Source organism: Erithacus rubecula (assembly GCF_903797595.1).
Source record: "Erithacus rubecula genome assembly, chromosome: 1".
Taxonomy (NCBI): domain Eukaryota; kingdom Metazoa; phylum Chordata; class Aves; order Passeriformes; family Muscicapidae; genus Erithacus; species Erithacus rubecula.
In genome coordinates, this window is record NC_136658.1 from 59,242,952 (window position 1) to 59,264,766 (window position 21,815).

Consider the following 21,815-nt stretch of genomic DNA (forward strand, 5'->3'; position numbering starts at 1 on the left):
TTTTAATGACAATTAATTGAGTATAGCCAGTAGAAACAATACAAGCTGTCATTTATTTACTTTTCTTATACAGCTCATAGAGTAAAGCTAACTTTTAAACTTTTTTATATAGCAGCTTCTCTGGCAGTACATGCAACTTAGCTGATACTTTACCTCTTTACTTGAACAAAGATATGCTACTTCAATGCAATGTGCAAGATACAGTCCAAAGGATTTTTTTTGCCTTATAGTTCTAAAATTGTCCAAAAGTCCTGTCAACATGGCTGAGATTTTTTTTTGTGTAGATAAATGACATGTGAACATTTGTAAATAGTGAAAATGATGAAAATAATAACTGTTCTATGCAGTTATGTGTCATTTCCAAATACATTTTATTATCAATAAAGTTTAGTAAATGCAAGTAAATATCAGTAAAGTTTCAGTAGATGCTTTGATGCTGTCACAAGGTGCTGCTCAAATAAGAGTGTGACAACATAATTCTATAGTATTGGTTTTTTATCCAACACACAGGCAACTTATCTGACTTTTTATTCAGTTTCTCATGATATACTGAGCATATGGTTCACTACTAAATATTTTGGGCTAAATTTATTTGATGGAGGTTTGGATTTTTACTAATTAAATCACTTCTTCACGTGGTCATAAAATACAAACCTTGCCACACTTTAATTTATTCTGTGTTGAGAAAAATCTAGAACAGTAGTTCTAAAATTCTAAAATTCTAAAAATAGTATGCTTCTGTTAGTTATTCTCTGCATTTTATGTGAAACACTTAAGAGAATGTATGTTTCATACATGCCTCCACTAGAATGTTTAGACTGTGTCCATGTGAAAACACATATTTATGGATAAATTAGATTACATTAACAATTAAATAAATTAGAAGCTCTGGTCGTATAAATAAGAGAATATCTTTCCTTGACCTTTGAAATAGCACCATACTTAAATTCATAATACAGTTACATTCACATAAAATTATTTCTTCTGTTTTGAGAATAAATATTTTACCTGTTGCTTATGTTTTTTCAAGTTCATATGATCTGTAGTCATTTTCTGGCAGGTTTATTTCTTTTTCTGTCTTACTGACTCTCTGATTGACAATTATGTGTTACCCCTGGCAGGATGCCCCTCTACCCTCTCCTCAACAGCTGAACAGGGGAGAGAAAATACTATAAAAAGCTCATGAATTGAGAAATTTTTCATGAATTGAAGTTTTGCTGCTAGTTGTTGATGTTCTGTAAATCATGCCTCCAGAGGTCATGCAAACATAATTTTATTGAACATAGTTAGGAAAAAGATCAGTTTGTGCTTTCAGCAATTAGCAACAGGTAGTTTTAAAAGGATAAACCATTATTGCTGTTGGTGTCATTGAAATCTGTCACTCTTAAGTAAAGAAGAAAAGAAGAAGGGAGGGATAAGAAATGGGTTGGACTTACCCTCCATAATGTTAAGTCCCTATTTTTAATAGTATAGTGCTATTTTCTGCATTCTTGCAGAATGTTCCTTTGGTTGATTTAGCATAATAAAAAGGCACAAAATAAGACACTTTTTTTTTCTAGTTTTAGTTAAGTCATCAACATTTCACAGATCGTGTATGTCTTAAACAATTCTTCATATTCAATATTTGCAACATTTAAACATGAAATATACTATCTGGCAAAGATCCTTAGATACCCCTTTTGTGATATTTTCTAATCCATCTCTTGCCTACTTCTAAGACAGAACTCGTATTTGAATTAGGAGAACATGATTTATGGGGAAAAATATTACTTTATTCTCTATTTCTTTGTACTTTTTCTCATATGAGTTTTATAAAAATTGCATCAATTTTGGTAGACTACAGCTAACTGCAGTTAAGAAGTAACTACAGTAAAAAAATAAAAAGCCAGTAATATTCAAATATGGGCTGTTAGTTGTTAATGGTTTAATAATGTTTGTATTCCATTTGTTAGCATCTGTTGTGCTTTTTACCTAATCTCCTATTTATCACTTTCAGAAGAAAAAAAAATAAATAATTTTATTCAGAAGAGCTTCAAATAAAGACATCTGTCTTCAAATAAAAGGAGACCAGCCTTTTGTTGCTTCTAGTGTGGGCATGTGTTTTATATTTTTTCTTTTTTAAAATGTGATTTGGGGTTTAAGTTTTTGTCTCACTTTCTTTTGAATGCAATTTGACCTTTTCTTGTTTTTTATGTAGCATTTTAAAACTATGACAAAATATACATAGCTCTCAGAATTATGAACTTATTTTTTTCCTCAAGGACTAGAGAAGAAAAAGTGCATGTTACTTTACAAGACATAGACCTTTATCTAACTTAATCTAGAAACTTAATATTTGCTTTAAGAAGCAATTTATCTTGAAATAAAGATATTTTTCTTCATTTTCTGGAGAATGAGCCTACCATGATAAAGTAAAATGTAGATCTGCGTATCAGTAGAATTGTTTAGTAAGCTTGCAACTTTCATTTTGCCCTCCTAATTTCAGCCTCTCTGTAAATTACACAAATTGATAAAATAATACATCCAGTTGGTAAGTCAATTGGTCAAATTTGTGCCAATTTCAAATACAGACCTGGTTGTACAAGGAGTTCAATAAAAGTCATGTGTGCCAGAAAAGCGTGGGCATATTTACAAATTAGTTAAAATTTTAACAGTTGTCATAAAAGATAACATGGGTTTACTTATAGAAAAGAATACTGAGGATTGTAATAAATAGGTTTGTTAAATCATAAGCTTTGGAAAATAGTTAAAGTTGTGAAAGTGATTCCAATGCCACAGTTTATTCACTTGCCACAGATGCTACCAATGAATGTTCCAATTCCATTACTTAATTTATTTTGAGAGGAAGGTGGAGGGGAAGTCAGTTTCTTTATTTCTGTATCAAATATAGAGCCTCAGGGAATGTGTGTACATGGTTGATTGTCTCTCTAATAAATTCTTTAGGGTAATGATAAGTTAAGGAAACAAACTCCAACTATGCTATATTCATTTTTTTTGTTTCAATTTTGTACCCTGATGTGGGGGAGGAATAGAGAGGACTCGGTTATAGCTGAAGGGTAGAAATCCAGTTTAAAATTTCTTCTGAAAGTAAAAATGAAATAATTTTAATATGTTGGAGACAAGGAGTTACAAATCAAAAAAATGCTGAGCACATTTCCTCTGCCAGTGACTATGGTCATCAAAAATGCAAGCTCAGTAGACATCAGATTTCAGACAGAAGACAAAATTAGATTTTTTTGCCAAAATTGCAGTCTGAGACTAATCATTATTACTACTATGTGACTGATCTATTTGCAATATGTTATCACCTGCATGCATACAGAGATCACAGACTTTCAGTCAGACTAATGAAGGTCTGCAGTGTCTAAGCAGTAAATCCTAATGTAGATTATCTATAATAGAAATTATTAGCTCTATGTTTCAAGGAAGAACTGGTCTAGAGTTTCTTAAAGATCCTTAAGTCTACTGCATCTTATTGCTGAGGAGAAAATAATCTTTGTCTGAGAATACAGAAATCTGAGGGATTTAGTATAGTCTTTCTTCCTGAGTTGGTTGAGCAGCTGGCTTGACTAACACATCATGAATAATTTAGACTGTAAGCGACACAAATATTGAATTTCATATACTGAATATTTGTCTTACTACAGAAAAATGCCTGGAAATCTCTGAGCTAAAAAAACTTTACTGAAATCATTAATTAAACATGAATTAGAAAAAAGAACTTAAAACAGATCCAGAATGTTCCATGAGCTGAAAAAAGATGATAGAAAACAAAATGAGATGTGCTAAATTTGAGGTATTATTAATTGCAGATATTTTTCATTATTTTATTTCTAAGACAAAATATTTAATTGATTGTTTTAAAAGCTAGCAAAACCTCAAATAATATGTTAGAAATAAGCTTTTTAAAAAAATTCAATATAAGGCTCCTGATTACAAGTCAAGTGATAAAGCAGATGGTTATGTTGGATTTAGCTCAATGTATTTAATTCCTAGCAAAACAAAAAGGTCTTTTAGTAATATTGCAAAGGTTCCTATGGATAAAATGGGATTAAGAAATGGAGTTGAAACTTCAGCTACGTACAGGATCAGTTTGAGACCTTGTGTTTTCTATATTTAGAAGACCCAAAAAAGTTAACAACTCTTATGATTTTTTCATTGTTTAAAGCCTAAAGGGGAGACTGAGGGAATGTTTTAAGTGTTTTCATTTTCTTTATATAAAATCTACTTGGAAATCAGGATCTGTAAAATGAATGGCACTATTGATAATACCTCAGAGTGCAAAAATTGGCAGAAAATAATTTTATGGCTGAAGTGCAATTTTCTTTCAAGATATAGTAATTTAAAAGGAAGAAGGAGTGATAAATGTATTTGCAGTAAATTCACAAGTATATAATTCTTGTTATTGTACCTTCTGTTATGAAAAACTAAGAGGTTTTTTTTTTACAAAACTGTTCAAATTTTTTAAATTAATCCGTAATTTCTGATATCTTTTGATGATGACTACTCAAAATTTTAATCTGAACTTTTAAAGTTTTTAAATTTGTTCTTGTTCTCTGAGTATAATTCTTACGCATTGTAATAATGCATGCCTAATCAATAGTCCCAAATATTTTCTCCCATAAACAGTGAAAACATGGTGCTCTTCTCATTCCCATTCTGTTAAGATTTTTTCATGAATACTTAATTTAGTCTGTATAAAAATAAGATTTACTGTATATTTTTTTCCTTATTTGAAAGTATTACTGATGATTGAAATATCTTACTGATTTTGCTTTATTCTTTTTACCTTATTTTTTGAATAGTTAATAATATTACCAGTGGTAATTACTTAAATTTCTAATGTAAGAGTGTAAATTAATACCTTGCATTGTCAAGAAAGCCATAATGATTTCTTACTAAAATCTGTTCTTTTCAAGAATAAATGTTAAGCTGAATATTTGCTTAATATTGTGATAACAAAAATTAAAATTATGTTGAAAGAAGCAAACCCTACTTTAATTCTATTGCCCAGTACCTGTGATTAATTTCATCCTTGAGCAAAGGAAGAAAGTTAATTTGGAACTAATCCATAGTAATGGACAATACTGGATTCTGATATTATTTCAGACACTTTTACAAACTTGTAAGCATCATCACACAAAAAGTATGTAGTATGTAAGTTCAGCAATTTTAACAAACAAGTTTAAATACATTAAACTATAGTCCTTATACCAAGAGAAGTGCTATCCAACAGAAGTACTTCAGAGTTTATTCCTTTTATAAAAAAAATAGACATAGCACTTCTTGGGGGACTTTGTTTCTATCATATTTATGGTGAAACATAAATAGTCTGACTGATATTTCTTACAATGGGTAAATTTATATAAAGTTTTAATCAGAATAGCAGTTAATTAAGTTGAAATTTACAGTTGCAACAGTATTACAGGCATTTCCTTCAACTGTCTTATGGTCAGAAAATACAAAATATCAAACAATTTATTCCTTTCACCACATCAATTAATAGAAATAATTGTATTCATATAGCAATATTTTGATGTAGGAATCATGACCTTTACCAGATTTAGACAAAATTTAGACAAAAGATAAAATATTCAAATTTGAGCTTTGTTCATAGAAACACAGCATTTCCTAACTACAGTAGCTTGAGTATGGTAAAACTTTGAAAGTATACTGAAAACTATTTTTGTGGAAAGTTTCAAAGCAGTATTTTTATTCTTTCCAGAATCTCATATAAACCCATTATTTGCTTTTCATTTTAACCTGTACAAAGAGCAATCATGACCTTACATGAAGTCTATTCTTTCCTGGAAGCAGCATTACTGTGATCAACAACAACTTGCTGTAACAAATCTGTACATGGAAGAAGACTCACAAAAGGCTAATCAAACTTCTCTCTTGAAAATGAAAAACATTCAAAATGCAAACTTCAGGTCATTAATTCTTCAGATTTTTGTTTCATATGGTAATGTGATTCTCTGACTCAAAGTTGTAAAGCAACTTGGGATGTATTTAGATCAAGGAAGAGACTTGTGGACTTTTAGAAATGAAATGTGCCATGAAAATCTACATTTCATTTATTCATAATGCTTTTAAAGGACTTTTAGCTTTTTGTTCTTTTGTTATAATTACTAATACTATTACTGCTCTGTACGACATTGGCATGTATGTTTCTAAGGACACAGAACTCTAGGGCTTTTCAGAGGGAGAATACATCTAGATACTGGGATAATTTTTAGAGAACTGGAAGTTGCTCTCTGCCTGTGAAAAAATTAATGTGACTGGGTATGAAATTTAACCCTAATCAGTGATATACGGAATAATTCTATGTTGTTAAGGACTATTTAGGATTCTAAATCATAATAAACACTCATGAGCAGACACAGACCACATAATGCATAATTTGGAATGATGCTGTCCCTCTTTTGGAAGCATCTATCTCTTGTATTACAGATTATAATTTTTACATGTCCTTAGTATTTACTTTTGGCATGCAGGGAGTACTTTCTCACTTTGTCCATTTTTATGGCCCTGATATCTATCCTGGAGGAAATACGCTGTTTTTTTCTTTTTAGTGGTAAGAATCCAATGGTGCTTCATCATCTTCCCTTTTGGACAATTACGGTGTCTGAGGCACATATCAAGGTGGAATCTGAGCCTCGTTTATTCTGACTGAGTGAATATTGTCACACATTACACTTTCCACAAGATAGAAAACCTTATCTGAATAACCAGGAGGGTGTTCTGTGTCTCTTCAGAAGTATAAGGTCACTGTGAAATCTTTGGTGAGGCAGCTCTTTCCTTCTTCCATTGCCTTGTAGTCTCTTCCAAGAGCAGATTAAAGGAAAGAAGTGGTCTTTTTCTTTCCAGATAGGTGGTATCCCCTTTTTCCCTAGTAGTGGCTGAACTTCATCCTAGATGACACAGGGTACAAAAGGGACCATCTCTCAGATGGTTGTTTATGTAGAATATGTGTAACTTTGCTAATGTCATTCAAATCAAGTATTCAGATCCCCACAATCATAACTGCAAATCACTGGGATAACAGGCTGGGAGGGAATCTGTCAGGAAGTAGCTGCTCATCAAGGAAGGAAGGAGGGATCTGAGGGTAAGAGCAAGGCAGGCAGCAGTCAGTGCAGTCTTGTCGTGTCGCTGTGGGTCACTGAATCCATATCCAGCTACTCCTTTTTTTGTCATTAGACTTGATTTTCCTTTTGCCAGTACTTGAGTGCTTTACTGTGGGAGCCCAGAGTATTCCTCTGGCTTCCCTGGGAGGTTTAACACCCCCCTGATGGGGTCCCCAAAGACCCTTTAATGAGACCCAGGTGTCTCAGGGGCTGGATTTAGCTTCTTGGAATAATTTACCAACATTAAGAGAAGAAATGCAAGCTGCAAAAATAAATAGAGTGTAAATTAGACTGTTAGAATGTAGAATGATCATATTTCTAGAATGTTTATGTTAAGGGGTTCGTGACCAAGAAGGAGGATTTGAGGTGTGGTATACCTCTTCCTCCTTCTTCTCCATGTCATCCATGCTGGGTGACATGCTGGCACTTTCAGATTGGATGGGGACAAAGCTGGACCATTTAACAAACTTGTATTGGAAAGTTATTATAAACATGTAGCACGTAATTTATAGTATAAAAGATAAGCCCTGCCTTTACCAGGCAGATTCTGCCCTGGATGTCTAGCTAGACAGATCACTGTTAGCTGGGCAAAGCATTCCTGAGATAAGAAACGATAAACAACCATGAAAACCTCTAGGAACAGCCTCCTGCAGTCTCTCGTCGGTGGGTATAGGAAAGAGCTGGGGTCCAAAACACCTGCATGTCCCCCCAGAGGTGATCTCAGGTCTAAAGAGACACCTCGGGCTGTGACACTTTACACTCCAGATCTCAAACTGAATGTGCTTCCCCGAGTTGAAATATGCCTGCTCTCTGCAGCATGATGCTGAAAGTGATTTGAAATACATCCAAGAAAGGACTTTTGGGAGGTTTTAACTGGGAAAAATGAGAAACATGATGGCACAAAGTGTCAAAAAATTCTCAGGATATTGCTAATCTGAGAAGTTCTAGAAGTGGTAAAGTTAACTATGCTGGTGTAACACTGATAGTGTAGTCTTGAGAAGCTGCAGCTCTGTGAATTTCCATGTTACAAAGCCCAGCAATATTCATTTAATATTAGATACAATTCTCTCTTAATGAAGTATGTCATAAACATGGAAGAACAAGCTGAACATAATATGGTTTCCAGGGCAACGTCCTTATTAACTGAATTTCCTGATCAAGTGCATCCTGATTTAATAAAATATATTGATTGTTTTGACATAATCAGGAAAGATAACTATGGAGTAGAAAAATTTGAAGCAGATAAGTGAAATTTAGACCACATGCAACAGCTTTATATAACTTCTGGATTCTAAATAGCTGCAATTAAATTTTTTTGTTTTGTTATTCACCACTTCTAGCCTTTAGGAGATTCAGAAATGCTGTGTTTATCGCAAGTTAACCCACATTCTAAACAAGATGTTAGAAGAAATGAGTAATTAATTTTTCTAAAGAGCATGAACAAATGTTTCTGTCCATTTAAAATTTTTTATTTCTATTTTTTCTGGGTTTTTGTCCCCCATTTTCTATTAATTTTTAAGGTGAATTTCTAACTTGAAAGTAAAAGAGATTCAGCTTTTGTCTGTGGTTGAGCAATTAAGTCTCAGAATTTTGGGACAGAACAGTGTTCACAGATTATTTCATCTTTATTTGGAACAGCTGGCAACTTAGTTGAAAGATTTCACAGATAAATATTTGCTTTAAGAGCCTAAGCATTTCTGGGTAAAGGAGTAGTGGTCTAAAAAGAAACCTCCAATATTATTGTTGGACTTTGATCCTTACTGATGAAATAAGCTTGCCATAAAAACCTTTGTCATCAATTTCTTTAATTTCATTAAGCATTAGAAACTCTATGTTAAATTTGTGCAGACAAAACTGGTAATTTGATTTCTTAGCTCTCTTGTGCCTGTATTCTGTTTAGCTAATGTTGACAGAGTACGCTGGTTCTGTAGTCCTAAATGTGTGTTAAATCATTTTGCAATCATCTTGCCTAAAATCTGGACATGATTTGTCTTCAGCTCTTTGATTTTTCTAGTCTACTGAGCAGTGTGCTAAATACTGTAAAGGAAAAAAAAAATCTCAAAAAGAATATATGAAAAACTTAAGATTATGAGATAAAAATTAACCTAGTGTTATGAAAATCAGAAGCAGACAACAACTGTCTACATGTGCCAGCTGTTAATATTTTAGGTGACACAGAAAACGTATTACCTGCCAAAGGCTGACAGATTGACAAAGGACATTCAAACTTCTTCTGCAGCCATTGAAGTAGAGATGAAATAGCTGAGAGTTCTTAAAAGGGATCTAGCTTCCTGTCTTTAGGCAACTGCTAAACAATTTGCATATGTTTGTGTTTATATGTCTATGGTAAGACAGACACCAGGAATGAAATTCCCTGGCTTCCTGGCCTTTAGCTGTTTCTCTGAATATCATTTGATCTCCCAGATAGATGTTCTATATCTAGAAATTTACTGCACTGTGCAGATACGCTGTTATATGCAATTAAATCTTGCTCTAATTTGGATGCCTCAGGTTATCTGAGATATCTGCATGGGTCTGGCAGATATTGCACTCATCTGGTCTGACATCAGTGAGATCAGAGAATCATTCAGGTGGGAGTAGACTTCAGGATTTCTACAGTCCAACTCCTGCTCAGGGCTGGGTCAGTTGTGAGGTTAATCCAGAATGCATAATTCAATGGGATCTTGAAAACTTCCATGGTAATTTACAAAAGCTGGTAGATACAGGCCAGGGAATCAAACACAACATATACAACTTGCAGACTTCTTCTATGGAGACATTAAAAAAACATTCTTTTACCTGTATGCACTGAGCACTCTTTGTTTTGGGGTGGGATATTGTATCGGTTTTTTAAAAATAAGGGATATTCCTGCAAAGAGATGCCTTCTGGGTTCTTTCAGTGCTGTGCTGGAAACCATTAAAAATAAGTCAGCCTACAAGAGAATATTTTGTTTTTTCCAAAGCTTTCAGTCTTTGCAGTCTTTAGGGCTGATGAAAGACTTAGTGAGAGGCTTAAAATCCTTTAACAATCCTTTAACAATCAATTAACTATTTAATTTTCTCTCTGTGTTCCAAGAAAAAATAGGCCTGCAAAACTGTGTTCTAGAATGAAGAAATATACTTGTGGCATCCATTTTTGTTTGTCTCTCATTGCATGGTATGACTTTTCTAGGAATTTCTAGGTTTTTTTATTCACTTGTTGTCATTCACAGATATTGGCTGACCTGGAAAACCATGCACTTTTTAAGGATGACCTAGAATGCCAGAAGCTTATTCTGGAAGCCATGAAATATCATCTTCTACCAGAAAGAAGAACTCTCATGCAAAGTCCAAGAACTAAACCCAGAAAATCTACAGTTGGAACACTTTATGCTGTTGGAGGAATGGATAACAACAAAGGTATTATAGGATTTTTGTTGCTTCATGAGTTATACTTCACATTTTCTTTGTCAGAAAATGGTGAAATAACTTTCTATTCCTAGTTTGATGGGGAGATGTCTAAATCAGTCAAGAAATATTGCCAAGATTTTGGTCCAGTGAAAATCTACTGATATTAAAGGAAAAGTATAATACAATTAGAGGAAAAAACCTGACTTTTGACTTAATTCTTTGCTCAAAATTATTATAATTTTCAGAAAGAAATTTAACAAAAGCTACCTAGAATGGTACTAACATACATTAGTTATACATTTCTAGAATTTGTTTTTCCTTTATAAATCAAATACTTCCCTATATTTTTTTAACTTATGATAAAATGTTTTTTGATATGCAGTGTATTTGATCCTTAAGTAATTGTATAAAATATTATGGATGATTCATGAGTCTTCCAATGCAGAAATTTTTAAGTCTTCTAGAGAAAAATGATAACTAGCTTTGACTAGCTTGCTTGTTTGACAGAAGAAAAAGGAAGGTAAAATTACCCCCATTTTTCTGTGAAGTAGGAAGAAGTAGAAATTTTATTAAAGTGTTTTGTTTTTATTTGTTTGGAATAAGAGTTATGGTGATTGTGCTTTCATTTCTGGTAAATTTAATCCACTGATTTCTTGCATGGAATGAAACAAAATATTTGAACTAAAAGCTAGCTATATTCTAAGTTTATACACTCAAAAAGGCTTCTTTTTTTTTCTTTTTTTATTTTTTATTTTTTTTATTATATTCACTAACAATTCCATAGCATTTAAATTTTCATGTCCATATTTAGACTGAAGACTATACCTTCCGAAGTACCTACTAGATCTAATATAAAATAAACTGTACTTTTAAAAAGTGTGGTATAGGATTATATTTTTAATATTTCACAACTCTTTTGGTGCTGCTATTACAGTTGTTTCACTAAATATCTGTGGCAATATTGTTTGCAAAATGCCGTGGTGTGTTTTCCCATCAAGTTATACCAGTGATTAGAATGTATGACATTGGTGCCTGTGTGAAAAATAAATGGGTGGCATCAAGAGAAGCATGACAAGCAAGTCAAAGCAGCTTCCTGCTAATGGAATGAAGCTGTGTCAGGGGAGGCTTAGATCAGATATCAGGAAAAGCTTTTTCACCCAGAGGGTGATTGGGCACTGGAAGAGGCTCCTCAGGGAAGTGGTCACAGCACAAAGTCTGTCTGAGTTGAAAAAAATGTTTGGAAAATGCTCTCAGGCACGTGAGACTTTTGGGGATGTCCTGTGCAGGGTCAGGAGTTGATGGACTTGATGGTCCTTGTGGGTCCCCTCCAACTCAGATTATTGTGTGACTGTGATTCTGCCCTTTGACCCCACTTTCTGGAAGCTCCACATGGAGTACTGCATCCATCTCTGGGATCCCATAATGACAGGGAGCTTCTGGAGCATGTCTAGAGGAGGGCCACACAGTTGGTCAGAGGGCTGGAGCACCTCTCCTGTGAAGACAGGCTGAGAGAGCTGGGACTGTTCAGCACAGAGTAAAAAAAATGCTCCAAGGGATACCTTCTAATAATCCACCTTCCAATACCTAGAGGGACTAACAAAAAAGATGGACACAAAGTTTTTGCAAAGGCATGTAGTCATAGGACAAGAGGCAATGACTTTAAACTGAGGTCATAGGTTTAGATCAGATATTAGGAAGTAATTTGTTACTGGCAGTGATGGTGAGACACTGACACGTTACCCAGAGAAGTCCCATGCCTGGAAGTGTTCAGGGTCAGGCTGGATAGGCTCTGAGAAATGTTGTCTAGTGAAAGTCTTGCATGTCATGGCTCAAAACTGTTCAACCATTCCATGACAATAAGAAATTGTTGATGAAAAGTAGCAATACATATATATATATATATATATATATATATATATATATATATATATATATAATTGAAGTAGCTGCAGAGTATTTTTGTCCTTTTAATGTTTATAAACAATTGTATAGTTAAATGTCAGGCATGGATGTGCATAGAACATTGTCTTTGGGTGATGAAATACAGATTTCCTCTTACTCAGGACAAATTACAATCACCACATGCATTCAGGTAGGAAATGACCTAATAATAAACCTAATTTGGGTGCAACTGTATTTGTTCTCATTTACTATTAATATCTGTTCCTCAATGAAAATATTTAGGACGACAGCAGGAGGCATAGCACCATTACTACATCAACACACAGCCTCTTTGCAGATTCAGATCAGGCAGAAGCAGTTCATTTCTGTAGCAGCAGGAGAAAACATGGAACAACAGAGGTTCAGCCCTCTGTTGATGCAATCTCTGGCTGAAAACTGACAGGACTTTTATGCATTTACAGCAGGTAAAAACTGCTTTGAGAATGGGCTCGGTATGGCAGAGGAGCATCTGCATAGCAGGAGCCTGTGTTACAGCTGATGCAATATGTGTTCTCAGTAACCCAGGCTCTGCAGCTGTGCTGCCTCAGCTTGCATCTGTTCAGCTCATCCCTCTTGTGATGCTGCTGTGTTCTTGACTAGATTTTATGCTCAGTTTCTACACGTCCATTCAGGAGACCAGAGTGCTGTTTTCCTGCTTTGAAGAGTCACTGAGTTCATAAAGCAACCTGGGCTGGGAGATTATGCTGGTACTGTATTACCTCTCCTCAGTAATTAGTAATTTATTTTTTCACCCACAATTTTCTTCACAGAAAGGCTGATATGGATGGTTGCAATTCACAATGATGTATTTTAAATACTTCCTGATGTTTGCCACCAAATGTGAAACCGTTGAAAATAATTGGATGAGCTAGACAAATTAGCAATATATTAACTAGCATATAAAATAGTGGCTAAGTGCAAATATTATGAAAGCATTTGAAGGTTATATGGCTCATCACATAAAAAGTAGCCTAGCATTCTAAGTTTGTTTTGAAATCTCTTCTATAATTATTTTCCTTTCCATAAAATGAAGTGATAATTAAACTCCAGAAAACAGCAACTGGGATTTTGCCTGATGTGAGAAATTAATGCAGCATAGCTCTAAATGGATAGAAAGTATCAAAGTTAGATAAATTTGTAACTTGAATTTCCTAGACAAACTAAAAGAATTTAAATCTCTGTTTCCACACACCTTTGCTTATTAATTACTTTAATTTTAATGGAGCACATAAGAAATACATTTTCTCAGTATGTCTGCATTAATGGAATGGGATGCATTAACAGGTTGTGGGTATGTGCTGCTGACAACGTTCCATTCACTCTACCCATTAATATCATCACACTCATTTCTGTAATTTAGCTGTATTTAATCATATAATAGCATGCAGAAGTCCACATATAGAGGAAAATTATAGACTGAAATAAATGAGCAATTGCAAGAAGTGGGCATACAACAATTTTTAGAAATGATTACGCATTTAGAAATTATTAACTGACTTCCTGCGGCCATCCTATAATCCCAAATATAGAGCAGAACCCAAGTGGTAGAACATGGTGTATACATTCTGTGGATAATTATGGTCAGGAAAATATGTAGCAAGCAGAGATTGGTATCAATAACCAAGTGGTGTTATAGTGATGTCAGAATGCTGATTAATTTCTTCTGAGGTGTTCTAGCCTGTCCCACTAGGTAGCAGTTAGACTAATAAGGGACAATGAAAACTTGCAGAAAAAGAAAACAGAGCTGTTACAGTAACCATGATCCAAAACCACTGGTATCTATTACATTTGGAATAGCCCTAGACTAGTTCCTCAAAGTCCTAGATTGGTTATTTGTTTACTGAATCTCAGTCTAAATAAATACAAGGGGAAAAGAAATGAAAAATTGTGTGAGCAAGAAACTCTTCCCTAAAAATGTGGCAGGTCATTAAAAAAAGTGATAGGATAATCAGTTTACTGAAGCACTGATACAAAATGATACTAAATGTGTGTTTTTCATTGATCTTATGACCAGTTATAAAACCTGCTGCAAAAAGTGCCCTGGTGGTAAACAGGTAAGGTTCATCATTAAGCTGTATCAAGCAATAATAAACATTCTTTATTGCTATATAGTTATATACTTTCCAGAAAGATCTTTGCTATTGCTCCAGTAATATTAAAAAATTAACCTTTTGAAATATGAAATTGAGGCCTCAAGTCATTCTTCCTTATGCAACCATGTTGCATATTTTTCCTTTTCTTTAATGCATTTTTAATCATTGCAGTAATTATTTTTGCTTCACAAATATGGTTTATCAAATATGGTTTATCAAATATGGTTTATTACATATATATAATTATTTCAAAGGAATGCCATCTAGCATAGCCACATTTACTCTTATTCTATTGAATTCTGGAGATGTTCTTTTTCCGGGCTTTTTTTTTAGTTTTGACTTTGTTTTTTGTTTTGCTTCATTTTGCTTCTAGCAAGACATTTTTTGGAGCAGATTTAATTTAAACTTTATTTATTTTATTTATATTATTCATTCTCATATAGGAATATTTTTTAAATGCTGAAAGAAATCTTCAAAAACATGTTATAAATAGTGTAAAAAATGCAAAAATAGGGAAAGATCATGTTTTTCCTCTTTGGTAACTCTTCTAGCTTCTTGAGATATGTGTCTGAGTTGTTTGTGACTTGAATCTGCCTCCTTCCTCTTCAGTTTAGTGAGAATTTGTTAAAAAATATAAAAAAACAGAAAGTGAAATCTATAAAGATTGTTATATGGCATTTTGCAAGTCGTAAATATTGTTGTGGTTGTAAAAACCACTTTGTCTTCACATACATAAAACGTTTGACAGCATTCATTATCTATCCATTTGATGCACAAAACTATTGTGAGAAACCATCTTCATTTTACTTGCATTTTCATTTGAAATATACAATGTACAGTAACAGTGCTTAATTTGCAGAATGTCAGTGCTGTATTTGTATAAAACACAAACAGCAAAATCTACTTAAGAAGATAGAGTATTTTCCTTTAAAAGAAAGAAAATTTCAAAGTGTTTATTACTGAATATTTCTCCCTCTTTCAAAATTTTTATATAAATAAGCAGACTTTCTAAGTATGCTTGCGTATGTGTATCTATCCGCACTCCAAGAGCAGCCCTGTCAAGCAGGAAGAAAAACAAGCATGCTGTTTTTGCCCATTACATAAATAGATGTTCAAAAAAGAGCTGAGAAGTGAGGACTTGATGATCCTATTTGCAATCCTACTCTTTTTATTGATATATCACATATATGTCGTTACTACTTCTCTGTGAGAGTTTCTTCTGCCTTTGGTGCTAATTTGTTTTCACCTGTGTTTTCCATGAAGACATTTGTTATCTTAAAGAATCATGTAGTCATAGCCTTAAAATACCTCAGGAGAGCAATAAGCCAAATAAATTTTGCTTCTGACATTTCAAGCAGCTATCTGTATACCACTTTTTATTTACATACCTATAGTTTTTCTCTGAAATCTCATCTGCTCTATTTAAGTAGCAGTTCTATATCAGCCACACACCTGCAGTGTTTTCAAGTACCAGAAGTGAGTAATTTTTCTGAGATAGATTTGAAGGAGCAGCAAAAGGTACTGGGGTTGTTAAGGATGCAGAAAAGGAGGCTCTGGAGAGATGTTATCACTCTGTACCACAACCTGAAAAGAATTTGTAGCAAGGTTGGAGTCAGTGTCTTTTCCTAAGTAACAAGCAATACAATAAGGAAAAAATGACACCAAATTTCACCAGGGATATTAGGAAAAATTTTCCACTGCAAGAGTTGTCAAGAATTGGAGCAGGCTGCCCAGGGAAGTGGTTGAGTCTCCATCTTTGGAGGTATTTGAAGGATATGTAGATGTGGCACAGAGGGACATGGTTGACTCAGTAGTGCCAGGTTAAGGGATGGCAATTTTTTCTAATCAAAATGAGTCTATGAGTTGGTGTTTTCTGAATTCCATATAATATATTTCATTATTCTTTCTTATACTTTCTGGAATTAATTTTTGCAAAAAAATTTCCAAATTAAAAGGTTTTTTTTAAAACATGAAAATGTGTGTTGGCATAATCCAGTGTTTTCCCAGACATTCTCTAGCTAGCAATGGAAGACATTGGAAATGGAAAACAATTTACCTTAAATCTAAAATGCACTAATGAACAACTAATGTTCCTTTAGCTTTAGGTCAATACTGGAACAATGACCAACTCTCTTTTTCGTTCTCATGCTTTCTGGAAGACTTAACAGGAAAATAATAATGGAATATATAAACAACAACACTGAGAAGTTTGCTCTTGTAGGTGTAATCAAGATAGCATAAAAATATCATCATGCTGGTTTTTCATGACAAAATTAAATACCAGAATAAGTGGCAGGCAAGCTATGCAGAATGAATAAGTAAAATTTTCTGTGGCTGTATTGCAAATGTGCATTGAAACTTACGTTTCCTTATAGGTTTCTTAAAAAAAAAAAAAAAAAAAAAAAAAAAGAATCCCTCACTTTTTAAAACAGAAAACCAGGCAACGGATTTTGGGAGAATTAGTTTATCTTTTGCATAAATTCATACTTTTAACAATAGCCCAAGAGTTCATTATTGAATATATGTTTGATACACTAAAAGAGAGTCTGATTTTTAGTTTGACTCAGCAAAAACAAACAGAAAACAAAATTAACTGTTTTAAGAAATATATATATATATATTCATCTAGCAACAAAACATTCTGGAGAGAGAAAACATAATTAATGAAACAACAGGAAGTAACCTCATGAAGTTCAACATGGGGAAACACAAAGTGCTGTGCCTGTGCCTGTTCCTAATAGGAGCAACCCCTGGAACCAGTCTCATCTGAGGGCCACCCAGCTGGACAGAAGCTTGGCAGAAAAGTGCCTAGGATCATTTTGCCCCAAACATCTGCCTAGCAATTGTTCAGATATTTGGAAACAGCAAAATTACAAATGCAGATTTGTTCCATGGTAACAGATTAAGAGAGCAGAGGAGGTGTCTGCTCCCTGGCAGATCTTGCATAGGAATTTTAAAGCATGTGCTGCTATTAAAGAGGAAGATATGAGGGGATTATTTTCCCTGTTTTCATTTGTTTTTAGTTTCTCCTGAAAACACCGAGAAAGCTTTGCCTCAATACTTACTGCAGAGATGAGAGATGTTCCCACAGGATTTCTTTCCTGGCAGGTGGTACCATGAGAGATCACTTTACTTACCTTGCTGCTAACACAGTGCATCTCTTTGAGGACTGGAATAAGGAAACAATCCTTTCCTGGATAATTATTGGAAAAAAAGATGGACAAAATACCACTATTTGAGGTTTAAATACCCCTCTATCCCTTCTCTTTTCAGTCATCAAATTGCTTCCATCTTCCTCACTCTGGTCAGATCTCACTGGAAACACTGGTCAGTCCTTTAACAGCATCTCAGACAGGTGATGAAAGGACTCTCTCCTGTGAAGAAAGGCTGAGAGATTTGGGACTGCTCAGCCCAGAGAAGAGATGACCTCCAGAGATCACTTCCAACCTCATCTGTTCTGTGGTTCTGCAACATGTTAATGTAATTGTAGTAAAAGTAGAGCTTGGCTAATTACTTCACCGGAGGAATATTAAATACACTGGTTAATCACTAATGAGATAATTAAATGTATAAATCACACTAAAATTCTCGTCCAGTTCTTATAAGTATTAACATGATTACTTCCTTCTTTTCACTCCCATGATTTTCAATATGTTCAAAAACATTCAGCCTCATAGGCAAATTAGCAGTTTAAGTACTTTGATTTAGCAGTGCATTTCAGAATAGGAAAAAAAAAAAATCAACCCATATTTTAACACCATCTGCTACTTTTTCAGTACTTATTTTATATCACTAAATTTCTGGCTTTTTTCAGCGTAATTATCTTCTGAAACTGCTGATTCAGTTATAGATTTCAAAAAAAAAGAAGATCCTGAAGTGAGCTGTTCTGAAACATCCATGGCTTCAAATGTGAGAGAAGAGCCAAAGTTATCACAAACGGGAAAAATTTTATCATCCCGCACACTTTTACTTTCTCAATCTGTTGCCCTGGAATTCACACCTGTTAGTACAAGCTTTGGGATTATGCAGATAGCACAAGAGGGTTGTGCATCATGGGTGTGTTAGGGAGATTATTAACCTAAGAACAGCCCTCTGCTGCTCCTAATTACTTCCCTGCAATTTACTCTGTTGTCTGACATTTCCAGTGCAGATATCTTATCACTTATTAAAATACTCAAAAAGGCCAAACAAAAAAAAAAACAAACAAAACCAAAACAACCAATCAAAAAAGGGGAAACAGCAAAAAACACCACCAAAAATCTTTGGTGAGCTAGACAAGACACATGCCTGGCAAATGGATAACTTAGAAACCTCTATGCTATCAGAAACCTTATCTTTTTCTATGTTCTCTTTCTTTCACCACAGTTTCATTAATGACTGTCACTACTGATATTGGCATTAGAGTAAACCACAACAAATTCTGAATCTTGTTGTTTAAATAGTTCAGATCTGGAACCAGCCAGAATCCACCACCAGCCAGTGTGGATAAGGCTTGAAAAATGGTGGCATCTCCCAGTACAGTCTTCCAGCTTTATCTTGCACCTTCAGCCACCTCACAAATTGCCATGCCAAATTCTAGGAAATGCTCCAAAGGTCTCTATTGTCGAGAACAAGAACATCCAAGTAATCTTCAGTAGAGCTTTCACCGTATTTTTAATACTCTGGACTGGAAAACCAAATAAACACAATTACCTTTTTGAACTACAGATGTCACCATATAGAATCCAATCAGCATTATCTGCATCCTTTCCATAAAGGTTAGGAATAGCACCCTGTGCAGCAGGTTTACCTGAGAGGGAAGTAATTGCAACAAAAGAGAGTCTCCCAGGAACTGAGTTAAGGGCTAAGCAGTGTGGATGAGCATCTCTACATCTAGAATGGAAAATAATGAAGGAAGGCTGCGGTTTATGGGAAACTGGTACTGTTGCAGCACCAGACTGCTCAGTTCAGATTATTTAACCAAATCATGATCAAAGAAGCTTATTGATTTAGTTATGGTACGTAACAAACTCCCAATCAGATGAACCATATGTTTAGAATCAATATCAATCATGCATTATATAAACTGCTGTACTAGACACTTGCAAAATATGAATATGCATCTTTAAATTTCTTAACATTCTTCTTGACCAAATCCCTCTGTGTTCTAGTCACAGTCACACATGTACATAGACATTCAAACACAGATACACAGCTTGTGTAGGTCACCATCATCTGCTCCCCCCTGGTGGGAGCTCCAGTGGCTGCACACCCCTCCTGCAGAATATGTAGTTCCCCCAGAATTTGCATTTGTCCACGTGTAGAATTTTTTTTTTTTAATTGTTAACACATTATTTGCGCAATTTTCAGTGGGAACAGAACTATTTTTAAAGAAGAGGTGTGAATGTGTTGCTGAGAAAAGATAGACTATCATAAGACATGACATAAATCATTAAAAAAAGGAATTTTTGTAAGTTTTAGACTACATAAAAATACAAAATAAACCATGAATGTTTTATGTAATAACACATAACACTGTACTATAAAACAAAGTGCATAACATCAAAGACATTGCCTAAAATCACTGTTGAAAAGCTGTCAGTTGTGATACACTCACGAATATAAAGATTGGTAGAAAAAACTTGTATTGGCTTTAGAGAATTCTGCTCATATAGAATGATTAAACACCCCCAATGGTTCTCTGATTTTTATTTCATATCAGTATATGGAAAATCCTTCTGACATTTTAAAGCATGTTTTCACCAAAAAAATATTAAGATTATTTTTGTGTATGTGTTTCAGATTTTGGAGTGCTTAAATGAATTTCCAGCAGTCTTATTATAGAGTAATGAACTGCTACCCTATGCTCCCATTTTCTGTATAGCTGTTTATTTTCCAAAATAGTCTTCTTGGTATCTGCATCAGTAACCTCCTTAGGTCACATTCGTTCCACTTGAGTCACCATCTTTTCAGTTCAAAATGTAATGTTGCAGATCACTAGATCAAGGTCATCACTTTGCACCTACTCACAGCAGCATCTCTAAATCTTGAGCAAAATTATCAGAGTACATGTCAGCAACAGCTTTAGTAATAGCAAAATCAGCAGAAAGTCTTACAGGGAAAAAAAATTAGAAATTTTCTGATGATAAATGTAGAACTGCTACCCTTCTTCATGGGTTTAAATACGGAATCATTCTACCAAAAAGGGAAAAAAAGTTACTTTTATGTGGAAATGTTTACATTAAATACAAAGATAGTTTGGCAAGGGGGAGATTTTCATCTGCTTTTGAAGCAATTTTCACTTTATTTACATGAGAAGTTCTGCATTCATTCCTAGCTACAATAAATATATTGCATTCATAGTCTCAGATGATCTTCATTACTTAATGTAGCCTATTTCAATTTGTTCAAAAAATACTTTAAATATCTTTGAAGGACAGACTTCTAGGTATTTCTGCATTTGACTTAAAATACTGGGTCGCAAATAATATTGCTATCCAAATATTCTTCTTCATTCAATGGCCTTACTATATTATTAGTCTTCAGTCATCAACTATGCAAAAAATGTGAGAATGACAATCAGGTTTCTACAAAAATTCATTAGCAAGGAAATGAAATATGCTTAATTTTAGAAAAAGACAAAGTTTAAGAGAAGATAATTAGAGGATCATTTGAAGGGTTTCACCAAAACAATTTCACAAATTCACATGCTTAAAAATGACAACTAAAACAAAGAAATAGAAATTTCTATTTATTGTAATGCTATACTGCTTCGTAGCTAAAGGTGAAATTGTGAGAGCTATTTTACTGTTTCATCAGAAACGTGGGGTGGTGGGATGGTTTTCATCCCTGCTGCATACACAGAGGAATTGTCAGCAGCAGTTGGACATTAGTGCAAAATTACCCTGATCATCTATGGCATTTCATTTCTGAAGTTTTCTTTCTCTGTAGGTCTCTCATTACTTCATAGACCTTGATTAATCAGGGTTTATAATGCCCATATGCACAATACACAGAACTAATTTCATCCAATGCCCAGCTGGATCCTAAGAAGAATTTAAGTTAGGGGAAAAATAAAAAAAAGACAGAAATGTACACAGAACATCAAAAAACATCCTTATGTTCTTACCAGAAATTATTTGTGCTGCTACATTTATGGAATAGTTTTTTAATTTGCTACACACTTTTCTTTATCATGCTATTAGCTATTAAATGAATTCTGGTTTACCTCACTATGCCTTTTTCATATACTCTCTCTTCAGTGTTACATTATGAACTTAGTCAG

At 34.1% G+C, this 21,815-nt stretch overlaps 1 protein-coding gene across 1 annotated transcript in view; it reads left to right on the forward strand.

Annotated features, from left to right (window-relative positions):
- The window catches only part of KLHL1 (kelch like family member 1), a 174,380-nt gene that overhangs the window by 116,654 nt on the left and 35,911 nt on the right, over positions 1–21,815 (forward strand). Inside the window, exon 6 of the mRNA XM_079318031.1 lies at positions 10,340–10,526. Coding sequence (XP_079174157.1) covers positions 10,340–10,526 — 187 coding nt within the window. The remainder of the gene's footprint in view (positions 1–10,339; positions 10,527–21,815) is intronic.